Source organism: Equus quagga, chromosome 13 (assembly GCF_021613505.1).
Source record: "Equus quagga isolate Etosha38 chromosome 13, UCLA_HA_Equagga_1.0, whole genome shotgun sequence".
NCBI classification, from domain to species: Eukaryota; Metazoa; Chordata; class Mammalia; order Perissodactyla; family Equidae; genus Equus; species Equus quagga.
The window spans coordinates 80,432,862-80,446,737 of record NC_060279.1 but is presented as its reverse complement, the minus strand read 5'-3'; the positions used below and the strand labels follow the sequence as shown (position 1 = coordinate 80,446,737).

The 13,876-nt window shown below is 45.4% G+C and overlaps 1 protein-coding gene across 1 annotated transcript; it reads left to right on the top strand.

Annotated features, from left to right (window-relative positions):
• Positions 1-213: 213 nt before the first annotated feature.
• PRDM7 (PR/SET domain 7) lies at positions 214-13,591 on the top strand. Its single transcript, XM_046682066.1, is given in 10 exon segments — positions 214-297; positions 544-667; positions 886-993; positions 5,465-5,514; positions 7,428-7,584; positions 8,220-8,321; positions 8,538-8,809; positions 9,219-9,286; positions 10,480-10,663; positions 13,331-13,591. Coding segments are annotated over 10 exon segments (1,410 nt in total).
• The last annotated feature ends 285 nt before the right edge of the window (positions 13,592-13,876 follow it).

Genomic DNA, 13,876 nt, shown 5'->3' with positions numbered 1-13,876 from the left:
TGACCCCAGCGGCCTGCGTCCGTAGCCGGCCCGCCCTCCGCCGGGTTTTCCAGACTCCGCAGCGGAGCCCCCAAACCTGGCAGGAATCCTCCTCTCCGGCCGCGCCCTGCTCCGGACGCCCTGCCGAAGGAGGCCCGCGGCTGCCTGCCGCCCGCTCACGTCGCTTCTCCCTCCGCAGGGCCCGCCTGGGCCGGGACGCCCCGAGCGAGCGCGATGAGCGCCGGCGCCGTGAGCCCGCGCCTGTGCCCCGAGCAGAGCGCCGCGGGAGACCAGGGCAGCGCGCGGCGGGGGGCCACGGTGAGGGGTCCGCGGAGGGAGAGGGCCGGATTGGGAGGGTGCCGAGGCCCGCTCCAGGGGCCGGCGGGGGCGCGGCACCCCGCGGGGCGCACGGAAGGGGGCGCGGCACAAGGCGGCGCGACGGCCCGCGTCTGGAGGCTGCGAAGATGCCCGCGTGGCGCGCGGTCCGCAGTCCGAGGAGAGGCCGCGGAGGCCGGCGCGGCGCACGCGGGGCCCCCGGTCTGATGGAAGCTGCCGTCTCTCCAGGCCGAGGATGCGTTCAAGGACATTTCCGTGTACTTCTCCAAGCAAGTGTGGGCGGAGATGGGAGACTGGGAGAAGAGCCGGTACCGGAACGTGAAACGGAACTACGAAGCGCTGCTTACCATCGGTACGGGCGCGCCGGGCGCGGGGAGCGGGAGGCGGCGCTCTCGGGTGGCTGGTGCGCCGGGCCCCCTTCCGTGGGGACACGTCTGCGGGGGACCGCGCTCCTCCGGGACGCGGAGCCACAGCTTGCGGGCTCCACACGCTCCCGGCCCGCCCGCTGCGGGGCCTCCGTTCCCTCCGGCGCGCTCTTCCCCTCCCGACATCGAGTCTGCCTCCTTCCAGGGCTCAGGGCGCCTCGGCCGGCCTTCATGTGCCACCGCAGGCGGGCCAGCAGACGCCGGGACGAGGACGCCGAGGACTCGGATGAGGAGTGGACGCCAAGGCAGCAAGGTGAGGGCTGGAGGGTCGAGGCGCCGTCTGCACCCACCGGCCCGGTCTCGGGGGAGCCTGTGCTCCCCCCGAACGTAGAGGCTCGGGGCGCGGGAGGGCGGCCGCACGGCTCTCGGCGGGGAAGCGACCGCAGGCCATTTACGGATGCGTTAAGAAGCAGCAAACGTGCAAAATCCGAACACGAATAAGCACCAAATTCGGAAGAGCTGTCCTCACAAGCAAAGGAGGAAGGGCTGGCGCGCGGCTTCGCTGTCTTCCTTAGTTGTCGTTCGTTTTTGAGTTTTGACATAGAGCTAAAAGTATCTGACGCCGTCGTGGCAGAATGTTGAGATATGAGCGAACGACGGATGTATGGGTTTTTCAGTATAATTCTCCGTGCTTTTCTATGTGTTTAAAATTTATCATCTCTTTAAAAAAAGGTTATCTTTGCTAAACACTGTTAATTAATGAAAAAGCATTTAAAGAATTAGACTGTGAATCCACCCAAGAGCTTTCTAACACTAATCCCACGATGGTTCAGTTATGGCATCGAATGTCCCGGAAGAGGAAGTGATTGACATATGGTGTAAAGATCCTTGATTTATTTATGGATGTTGAATCGCGCCACACGATCTTCCCGCCACGAGGAACCTGAAGCTTGGTCTGCGTCTGTGAGAGGGTTTGAGAGAATTATTTGGTCTCCCTGATCTTTCCCACGCGTCACTGACCAGAGACAGCATCAGCTGAATGAAACAACACACAGTCATTATAAAGCCCAAGTGAGAAACTCCCTTCCTCTTCTGCTGCTCAGACAGGAGAGTTTAGACCAAGAGTCAACCGGACTGACTTGGAGAAAGCAGCTTAAATGAGGTGGTGATTCCCCCTCTATGGGTTTCTGATTCCTCAGGCTCTTAAAAGCAGCATAAGAGATCCGAACACCCAACTCATGGTCGTCCACAAGGGTTTTGATGTGGAGTCAGTCTCCATAGGGAACAGGCGTCCCATGATTTACCATATGCCTGCACGTCTTTATCCAGACCCGGCTAAACCCCCCAACCCAGTCAGAGTGTGTGTGTGTGTGTAAAAAAACACGTAACAGGGTCTGGCCCCGTTGCCAAATGGTTAAGTTCGCGAGCTCCGCTGCAGGTGGCCCAGTGTTTCGCTGGTTCGAATCCTGGGCGCGGACATGGCACTGCTCATCAGACCACGCTGAGGCAGCGGCCCACATGCCACAACTAGAAGGACCCACAACGAAGAATATACAACTATGTACCAGGGGGCTTTGGAGAGAAAAAGGAAAAAAAAAAATCTTTAAAAAAAAATGCCTCTCCCCAATATTTCATTTAAAAAAAAAAAACACTTGACAGCAAAAAACCCACATAAATTTATGATCTTAATTTTAAGTGTACAGCACAATATTTTTAACTATATGCACACTTTTGTACAACACGTCTCTTGAACTTTTTCATCTCGAAAGACTGAAACTCTATAGCCATCGAACGACTGCCATTTCTTCCTCCCCCAGGCCCTGGCAACAACCATTCTATTTTCTGTTTCTGTGAATTTGATTACTTTGGAGACCTCACATATAGGTGGAATCATGTAGTATTTATCTTTTTGTGATCAGTTTATTTCACTTAGCATAGTGTCCATCCATGATGCAGCAAACGACAGGATTTTGTTCCTTTCTAGAGCTGAATAGTTTTCCATTGTATGCATATGCTATGTTTTCTTTATCCATTTATCTGTCAATGGACATTTAGGTTCCTTCCACGTCTTGGCTATTGTGAATAATGCTGCGATGACCATGGGTGTGCAAATATTTATTTGACATCCTGTTTTCATTTTGTGGGGATATATGCCCAAAGTTGGATCGCTAGATCATATGGCAGTTATATTTTTAGTTTTTGGGGGAAGCTGCATACTATTTTCCACTGTGGCTACCACATTTTACATTCCCACCAACAGTATCAAAGACTTCCAATTTCTCTACGTCCTTGCCATAGAGGACACTTGTTATTGTCTGGTTTTTTGATAATGGCTATCCTAATGCATACGAGATAATATCTCCTTGTGGTTTTAGTGTGTATTTCCCTGATGATTAGTGATATTAAGCATCTTTCCATATGCTTGTTGGCCACTTATATATCTTCTTTGGAGAAATGCCTATTCAAATCCTTTTCCCGTGGGATTAGTCAGCTCGGGCTGCCATTAAAAAAATACCACAGACTGGGTGGCTTAAACCACAGAATTTGTTTTCTCATGGTGCTGGAAGCTGGAAGTCCGAGATCAGGGTGCCATCATGGTCAAGTTCTCTTCCTCGCTTGTAGGCAGCCTCCATCTCGCTGTGTGCTCACACGACCTCTTCTTTGTATGCGCTTGCTCTCTGGGAGAGAGAGAGATCGCTCTTCTTCCTAAGAGCACCAATCCCATCATGAGGGCCTCACTCTCCTGACCTCATCTGACCCTAATTGCCTCCCAAAGGTCCCATCTCCAAAATATCATCATATCAGGGGTTAGGATTTCAATATATAAATTTGGGGGGACATAATTCAATCCATAGCACTCAATTTTTAATTGGGTCATTTGGCTTTTTATTATTGAGTTGTAGGAGTTCTTTATATATCCTGAATATTAACCCCTTATCAGATATACGTTTTACAAATATTTTCTCCCATTCTATAGGTTGCCTTTTTACTCTGTTGATTGTGTCCCTTGCTGCACAGAAACTTTTAAGTTTAATGTAGTCCCATTTGTCTATTTTTGTATTTGTTGTTTGTGCTTTTAGTGTCATATTCAAGAAATCATTGCCCAGTCCAATGTCATGAAGATGTTCCCCTTGTTTTCTTTTAAGAGTTTTATAGTTTCAGGTTTTATATTTAGGTTTTTAACCCATTTTGAGTTAGTTTTTGTACATGGTGTAAGATAGGGTCCATCTTCATTCTTTTGCATGTGGATAGTCTATTTTCCCAGCACCGTTTGTTGAAGACATTATTCTTTATCCACTGTGAGGTGTTGGCACCCTTGATGAAGATCATTTGACCATGTACCCAAAAGTTCATTTCTGGGCTCTCTATTCTGTCCTATTGGTTTATATAAATGCCAATACTATACCATTGGATTACTGTATTTTTGTAATATGTTTTGAAATCACAAAGTGTGAGGCTTCCAGCTTTGTTCTTCCTCAAGATTGTTTTGCCTATTTGAGGTCCTTTGAGATTCCATATTAACTTTTGAATGGCTTTTTCTCTTTCACAGAAAATGCCGTTGGTATTCTTACAGAGATAGCATTGAATCTTTAGATTGCTTCAAGTACTGTGGCCATCTTAACAATGTTCCATCTCCAAATCCAGGAACATGGGAAGTCTTTCCATTTGCTGTGTCTTCCTTAATTTCTTTCAACAATGTTTTGTAGTTTTCAGTGTGCAAGTCTTTCACCTCCTTGATAAATTTCACTCCTAATTATTTCATTGTTTTGATGCTATTATAAATGAAATTGTTTTCTTAATTTACTTTTTGGGTTGTTCTTGTGAGTGCATAGAAATGCAACTGATTGTTTTTTTCTTTTTAAAGATTGGCACCTGAGCTACCACCTGTTGCCAAACTTCTTTTTTTTTTTTTCCTTCTTATTATCCCCAAAACTCCCCAGTACCTAGTTGTATATTCTAGTTGTGAGTGCCTCTGGTTGTGCTGGGTGGGACACCACCTGAGCATGGCCTGATGAGTGGTGCCATGTCCATGGCCAGGATCCGAACTGGCGTAACCCGGGGCTGCGGAAGCAGAGTCTGTAAACTTAACCACTTGGCCACAGGGCCGGTCCCTGACACTGATTTTTGAGTGTTGGTTTTGTACCCTGTAACTTTGCTGAATTCATTTATTGGTTCTAACAGAGTTTTTTTTATGGAATCCTTAGAATTTTCTACATGTAAGATCATGTCACCTGGGAACAGACATAATTTTACTTCTTTCTTTCCAAATTGGATGTTTTTATTTCCTTTTCTTGTCTAATGCTCTGGCTAGGACTTCCAGTACCATATTGAATAGAAGTGGTGAGAGTGGGCATCCTTGCTGTATTCTTGATCCTAGAGGAAAAGCTTTCAGGTTTTCACCATTGAATATGATGTTAGAGGTGGACTTTTCATATATGACCTTTATTATATCAGGTAATTTCCTTCTATTCCTAGTTTGTTGAGTATTTTTTGTCCTAAAGCCCAATTTATTTTTTTAAATAAATATAATAGATACATACCTCATAAACATAGAATGAAGCATAGATGAGGTCTTGTCTATTTTTTCAACATTTTAAGAAAATTACTTGATGTCCCCAGTAGAAGCATAGGCCTTGATAACACTGCAGAAACCATCTTCCAGGTACCATTAAATAATCCTTGTACTCGTTACACTCTAATTCAGAATTCTGCATCTCTAATGAGAAGCTCCAGAATTTGGAAATATTTACCAACCAAAACACTGATTTCTCGTTACCTTTTAGTCAAACCTTCTTGGGTGGCCTTCAGAGTGGAACAGAGTAAACAACAGAAGGTGAGTATTGCCCAAATCCTGTTGACAAGAAAATCATCCTTATGGATCCAAACACAGGTAAGAGTAAGTGAACGCACAGAGTACCCCAGGGACTGCTGCCTTCCCTTCCTGATCTCTTTAGCACAATGTCCAATATCATCATCATTTTAATAGTTAATAAGAACGGCAACCATAGTAGCTACCACTTGTTATTTTCACAATATTTCAAACTTTATTTTAAGCATTTTATGTGAATAAACTCACTTAAACCTTACAAGAACCCTATGAGGTAGGTACTATAACTATCACCATTTATAGATGAGGAAACACATTCAGAAGTGTTTGAATATATGCCTGAGATCACAGTATCAGTGGTTGCTAATTCAAAGCTCCATCTCTAAACAACTTACAAGCTCATACATTGCCTTTTTCATACATCTTCACATCATTCACCTGACTGATTATTTCAACCTCAGCTCTTTTTGCTATGCTAAAGTGACTAAAGGAAGCTTACAAATATATGGGCAATTTGTGCAGTGGATGGTCCCAGATGAAAAAGAAGGAGATAGCATTTCCACCCTCAGAGCCTCCCACTCTGATAAGAAGCATCTCCCAGCCTTGAGTAGCTTCAGGTTTGATGATTGAGAAAAAACAAAGAAGAAAATGATTTAAGGGCTGCTTAAGGAGTTCACTATTCAATAGAAACTCATCCATCTGGAGCTGATTTCAAATGCTGTCTGGTAGGAGGAAGGAACGGTTCCTTCCCCTGAGCTCTAATGTGACAACTTTGTGTTTTTTGGAATCATTTGTTTAGCCTGCCTCTGCATTGAGAGCTCTTCTCAGAAGTCCCAGGCCCACCTCAGGGCCCCTGAGGGCCCCCTGAATGTTTTCTGGATGAGTGATTCCACATTTACAAATTAAATTACAAGTAAAAGGGTCAAGGAATGCTGGAGATAATATCTGTGAGCTTGATTTCAAATATGGAGACAGTTGAGGGAGTAAATTGATAGCTGGACTGTACTCTCACAGTCATACTGCATTAAATAGTTCAAAAAACATTTTGGTGAATGTTGCAGTCATGCTTCACTTAACGACAGGGATATCTTCTGAGAAATGTGTTGTTAGGCAATTTCGCCATTGTGTGAACATCATAGTATGTCCTAGATGGTATAGCCTACTATACACCTAGGCTATGTGGTACTAATTTTACGGGACCACCATCATATATGCGGTCCATCATTGACCGAAGCATTGTTATGAGGTGTGTGACTATATTATATTTCATGTTCACTACAACATTAAGAATTAGCATATATGCCAACTTATGGATCAGGAAACTGAAGAGAACTAGCTAGTGGTACAAACTTATTCAAAGAGAATTGACAGGAACCAGCTAATCTAATTCTAAATATTCTTCCCAAGACATGGCAATTTGCAATTTTTAGCATCAGTTTCTTTATTGTCTAGATGCCTTTCTGCCAGCCACTTTTTTGTTCTCTTCCCAATCTCACTGTTCTGTCACCTCGTTTTCCACATGTGTTTTGTATCCTCTGCACTTTTCTACATTTCCTCTTCCATCAAGTGTCTACTGGTTCAGAGAAGACCTCCTCTTTTTCTCTAGAAGCCTTACCCTCGTCTTTCACAGACCTTACAGTTCTCCAGCCATTCTTCCCAAGGATTCTCCCTCCCTCACCCTCACTTTTATGGAGAAATTTGAGAGAAAGGTGAAGGGAAAGAACATTAAGACGTGGGTCCTGGTCTTGAATTCGCTACCCAGTTAGGCCCTTTCTTTTCCCTCTAGTATTCAGACTCCCCAGGTATTTCCAAGACTTGTTGAAGTATTAGCTAAAGTCGTGCATGTGAAAGCACATCATAAGCCCTAAAGAACTAAAAAAAAGTATGTTGTATTTTAATATGTGACTCTCACCTTGAAGGGAATGCGCACGGCACCATTAAGTAATGAATCCAGATTGAAGGAATTGTCAGGAACAGCAAAATTGCTGAAGACAAGTAGCTCTGAACAGGTCCAGAAACCAGTGTCTCCTCTTGGAGAAGCAAGTTCCTCTCAACAGCACTCTAGACGAAAATTGGGTAAGATAAAATAACTTAGGGACTTTAGTCCCTCTAAGTCCTCTAGTAAGGTTGGTGAATACAGCCTAGATGTATGGGGTGGACTTTAGATAGGCCTGGGTTAAGCTGCACTAAGCTGAGACCTGAAGTTAGCATTGGAGCCTTGGGCAAATCTTATAAATTCTCTGAGCTCCTGGATGCTAATCTATAAAGTGAAGATAAGGATTCATAACTCAGATATTGCTTGAAATCATTAAATTAAATATAAAAGAATTGACACATGAAGGTTATCCAATAAATCCATCTGTGATCACACTTTCTTGGTGCTGTATGCCCAGGCCTTTGCTCAATGCCTAACATGTAATGCGCCCTCAACAAATATTTTCTGAATGAATAAATATGTGAATGAACTATTTTCTAAGTATAAAGGTTGGGAATTTAAACTTGATCATGGGAAGAGCCAGAAACAAATTGAATTAGGCATCTATAATCAGTGCAGAGTCTTAGTGTCTCTGAACCAATAGTTAAGGGAGAGGAAAAAGAGTATAGAAGGACAGGTGATAATTTGATGGGAGGAGATTTCACATTTTCTGATAAAACAGGGACTAACACTCCAGATTCTGCCAACCTCATTCACCTACTCTTCTCTCACTTAGAACTCAGGAGAAAGGAGGTTGGAGTGAAGATGTACAGCCTACGAGAAAGAAAGGGCCATGCATACCAAGAGGTCAGCGAGCCACAGGATGACGACTACCTCTGTAAGTGACGCTCTCGGCCCACTCACAAAGAAGGCTGTTATGTCTTGGTACAATAATTTTACCTCATCATTTTGTCCCCCAAATCATTCCCCTCCTTTGGTAACTTGGAGTACAAGACTGAACCTAAATGATGTGAGTGCTGGGCTCTTTTTGAAGCTCTTTATGTCCAGGAACATGCACAATACTTTCCCTAATCCCTGTTGCTCTCGCCTCCAGATTGTGAGAATTGTCAGAATTTCTTCATTGACAGCTGTGCTGCTCATGGGCCCCCTATATTTGTAAAGGACAGTGCAGTGGACAAGGGGCATCCCAACCGCTCAGCCCTCACTCTGCCCCCTGGGCTAAGAATCAGACCATCGGGTATCCCTGAGGCTGGGCTTGGCGTATGGAACGAGGCGTCTGATCTGCCATTGGGTCTGCACTTTGGCCCCTATGAGGGCCAGATCACAGAAGATGAAGAGGCAGCCAACAGCGGATACTCCTGGCTGGTGAGAAGCATCTACCTCTTCCCCTGTCCTCAGGCTTCCCACATCCCTTTTGTGCACTGGTGGGACCTCACCTTCTACATGCTGGGTCATGGATGGAGATAACATTGTTAGCTCTTTGTGCTGAGTGGACTTTGCAAGAACATGGAACTCCTATTTAAAGGTCAGAGGGTAAGTGGGAACACAGAGGCACAGACACAAAGAAGTGGCTCTTCCCTTGTGGGACCCCTGCCCTGAGTGGACAAATCAACTCAGACATGTAGATGATGAGCAAGGAGCATATCACGTGGTCACAATTGGTGATTGAATCCATGCCGGCTGAAAGAGTACTGATGACAGTAAAGTAAAATAATTCTTCTGACTGTTACCTCCCCACCAAAAAAAGCTTTTAACTGTTTTTTCTGAAACCTAGATCACCAAAGGGAGAAACTGCTACGAGTATGTGGATGGAAAGGATATATCTTGGGCCAACTGGATGAGGTGAGGCCAGTAGGTTTCTGGGTTGCAGAGGGGACATTCTCCCTACAAGCCTTACAAAGAACGACATTCCTTTCCTTCTCATCACACCTCCATCTGTGGCTTTTACAGACTCTGTTCCTCTTTTTATTCCATACAATGCTCTTTCATTTCAAGAGACATTTAGAAAAACAAGAGATAAAAATATAGTATATGTCCACAAAATATAAACTTTTATGCTAGACAAACTTTAGAGACTTGAAAAAGCCTTAGGGGCCTGAATTTACACTTTATCTAATGAGCATTCATGAGGCACTTACTATGCTTCAGTTTCAATGATGAAGTTCATCACTTAAGCAGATCACATGTCCTTGTGGAGGACTTACTGCAAACAGACATTAAACAATTGATTTTAGGAATATTTAACTATAATTTTCCTATTTTTTTGAGAAGCATGCAGTGCGAGGATAACCTAAAACAAGGAACCTTTAATCTGTGAGGGCAACCCATCTTCCTTCCTGGGTTCTAATTAAAACTGGGTTCTGAAGCCTGCGTAGGAGTGAGCTGCTGTATGGTCCTGGCCTCTGTGCTTCATTACCCAGCCCCTTTCACTGAGGGGCTCTTACTTTATCAGGGGATACAGAATGGGAATAAACTATTATTGTTCTGTGTTACTGTGCTAAGAGAAAGAGGCCTTCAAGTTGCTGTGGGAACCTGAGGGAGGCAAGTGATGGTACTGTAGATAAAGTGTGGGGAGATTGGAGAAAGGCTCTCAAAATAAGATAGTCTTGGGCTGAGTTTTGAATGACGTGTGCTGGTCTAGAAGCAGAGGCCATGATCTAGCACTGGGTTCTGTGGTATTAAACAGAACTTAATTTAGAGTTCAGAGAAGCTACGGGTCACTGGGTTTTATGGCCAACTAAGGAGGAGATAAGCCTGGAGCTGGCCTTTGGGAAATGATTAATTAGGCAAGGAGGTAAAAGCATTCTAGACAGGATGAGCACTTAAGCAGGACTTGGAGGTAGGAATTCACATGAGATTGTGAAAGCGACTTAGGTACGAATATAAGGTTCCCCGAGGAGTGGTGGGAGGAATGGGTGGGCTCAGAGCAGGCAGGCCATAAACATCGGGTGAGGAGCTGGACACAGGTGGGTGGACACAGGGAGTGGGAACTTACCACCTGTGGTTTTCTTTCCCTTTGCCTGCCTAAACCCCAGGTATGTGAACTGTGCCCGGGATGATGAGGAGCAGAACCTGGTAGCCTTTCAATATCACAGGCAGATCTTCTACCGAACCTGCCGGGTTGTCAGGCCGGGCTGTGAACTGCTGGTCTGGTACGGGGACGAGTACGGCCAGGAGCTGGGCATCAAGTGGGGCAGCAAGTGGAAGAGAGAGCTCACGGCAGGGAGAGGTGGGCACCACTGCTCTTCTTCAAAACAGAAGGAAAAGAAAGGATTCTCCTTGGGAATTATCATGTCCAACTCCTAAGTCAAGTAACATCCAGTCTAAAGTCAGTAAACTTTCAATTCAGATGCTTCAGGAATTAATGATGCATTTAACATGCCTTTGACTTGTTGACACAAGTTACCAATAATGGTTCTGTAGAGAGGAGAGATACGGTGAGTTTTATTGAGCCAACCTGAGGATTAAGACCCAGGAAGGCAGTCTCCACAAAGGAAGAAAGCATTCCAGAGACTCACGGTGTTCAGTACAGTTTTATACCTTTGAACAAAGAATATACATCAAACACACCCAGGATACATAGTCCTCGAAGTTTCAAAGAGATACTCGGTCGCAAGTTAGCAGGTCAACATGACCCTGGTGTTTAGGAAAGGAAACTTATCTTCAGGAGTCCTAGGAGGGGAAGGATGCATTCTTAGCTTCAGAGTCCATTCCTTTACTTTGAGATAACGTTTAATGCCTTCTTTACCTCAGTGCTTAAAGCAAATGTACAATATATTTTTGATAGGCTGTAAGTCAGGCTTCTTTAGTTCGAGCCAAATTTGTTTTAAACCAGAACAGCCACCCCAGATACCTCAATATGTGAAAATTTCTTGTCAGACTCTTAGGGCAATTTTTTATATGTTTTATTTTTGTTCATGCACAGAATATATAACAGCATATAGTGATGAAAGGCTTAGAGGCAAAAAACAAATTTTCAGTCACCAACCAGCTCTCTCACCAAGGCAGTTTCTTCTGGCTCTTTTAGCTGTTTCTTCTGGTTTCCTTCCTGTTTCTAAATGGTATGTGTATGTTGATGTGTGTTCATTCATTATTTCAGTTAGGTGTCATGTGAGCTCCTACTTTGTGCCAGATTGAACAAGATGATCAGAACTACTGCTCTTTCTTTTTTTTGGAAGCTTAGCCTTGAGCTAACATCTGCTGCCAATCCTCCTCTGTTTGCTGAGGAAGACTGGCCCTGAGCTAACATCTGTGCCCATCTTCCTCTACTTTACATGTGGGACACCTGCCACGGCATGGCTTACCAAGTGGTGCCATGTCCGCACCCAGGATCTGAACCGGCGAACCCCGGGTCACCAAAGCGGAACATGTGAACTTAACCGCTGCGCCACCGGGCCAGCCGCAGGAGATAACATTTTAAATGTACAGATGCCTATGGGCAAAGGGTTTCAGACTGAGGGAGCAGCTAGTGCAAGAGCCCTGGGGCAGGAGAGAGGTGGGGTGTTTGAGGACTGGCTGAGAGACCACTCAAGTGGCAATGGAAAGGTGGTAAAGGAGCACCGAGGATAAGAAAGGAGGCTGCATCAACCCGCAGGAGCCTGAAGGCTTATGATCCGTGCTCAGGCACTAGGGATCTTCCCGGGTGAGGTGGAACATTGTGCCGTTTTCAGCTGGCAGTGGCGTGTTCTCCGTCCTAAGATGATGCTGTGGTTAACTCTTGAAAGGGAGACTGCAGCGGGGAATCCCCGCAGGGATGACTTCATCTCCCAGTGGGAGAGGATGGTGGGTTGGCTGCAGATAGATGGGCATCGGGGCCGCGAGAAGTCTGGCTGGGGATATGTTTTGAAACAAGACTTCCTATTCAAGACTAAGACTGAATGAAATAAATCAAGTATGAATACTTGGTGTGAGGCTTGAGGAAGGATGTACTTCCATTTCATGATTTGTGGAAAAGTGAGGGAAGCACTTCATGACCTAGTCAGGGCAGCAGGAGCCAGAGTCCTTCAGTCAGTGCGACCCAGACCACTCTGTCTTGTCCAATCTGCATCCTACTTTCTGACAGATCCAGATGCAAAGGGTCCTCAATTAAACATGTCCTTTTGAATGGGGACTCAAATTCAGCTTTACTCACACGCCCTCTCTTTAACCACTACTCCATCCTGCCTTCCATTTGTAGGTCTCCAGGCTGAGTGGCTCCTAACTTAACAGATCCCTTTCCCTTCACAGGAAGTCACTAAGGACGATTCCACCTGACTCGTCAAGAGTGTAGTTAGCTCTCAGTAGAATAAAATAGCTGCGAACACTGTGTCACAGAGTGAATGGCTTCAAAGGTGTTGTATGTGAGGAAGGTCACTGCAGTCCCGTCTATACAGTGAGGCTGCCTCTGATGCTACTTGAAGGTCCCTAATCTAGGCATCATGTAAAAAAGTTCCTTGTGGGGCCGGCCTGGTGGCGTAGTGATTAAGTTTGCACACTCTACTTTGGCGGTCTAGGGTTCACGGGTTTGGATCCTGGGTGCAGATCTACACACTGCTCACCAAGCCAGGCTGTGGTGGCATCGCACATACAAAAAATAGAGAAATATTAATATTGGTGTTAGCTCAGCGACAATCTTCTTCATATAAAAAGAGGGAGATTGGTAACAGATGTTAGCTCAGAGCCAATCTTCCTCACCAAAAAAAAAAAAAAAGCCTTTCTGGATTTCTGAAGATGTTGTGAATTAAATGGAATGGAAAAAGAGACTGTAAAGGGACACTTGGTGAGAAGCAGAGCTTGCATTGTCAACACAGCAAGAATGATCAGTGGGGCAGGCCTTACCATGAGACAAAGCATACAGCCCAGGCAGCCTTGTCAACATCTACCCTAATAAAAAACTTCCTCTTTCAGCAGAACCAAAGCTAGAGATCCATCCATGTCCCTCCTGCTCTCTGGCCTTCTCCAGTCAGAAATTCCTCAGCCAACATGTGGAACGCAATCACCCCTCTCAGATCCTCCCAGGAACATCTGCAAGAAATCACCTCCAACCAGAGGATCCCAGCCCAGGTGACCAGAATCAGCAGCAGCAACACTCTGATCCACACAGCTGGAAAGACAAAGCTCACAGTCAAGAGGTCAAAGAAAGGTCCAAACCTTTGCTTAAAAAGATAAGGCAGAGGAGGATTCCACGGGCCTTTTCCTACCCACCCAAAGGACAGATGGAGAACTTCAGGATGCGTGAGAGAATAATGGAGGAAAAGCCCAGTATAGGCCGGAAAGTGAATCCAGAGGACACAGGCAAATTATTCCTGGAGATGAGAATGTCAAGAATTGTAAGAGTCCAGTATGGAGGGTGTGGGCGAGGCTTCAATGACAGGGCAAGTCTTATCAAGCACCAGAGGACACACACAGGGGAGAAGCCCTATGTTTGCAGGGAGTGTGAACAAGGCTTTAGTG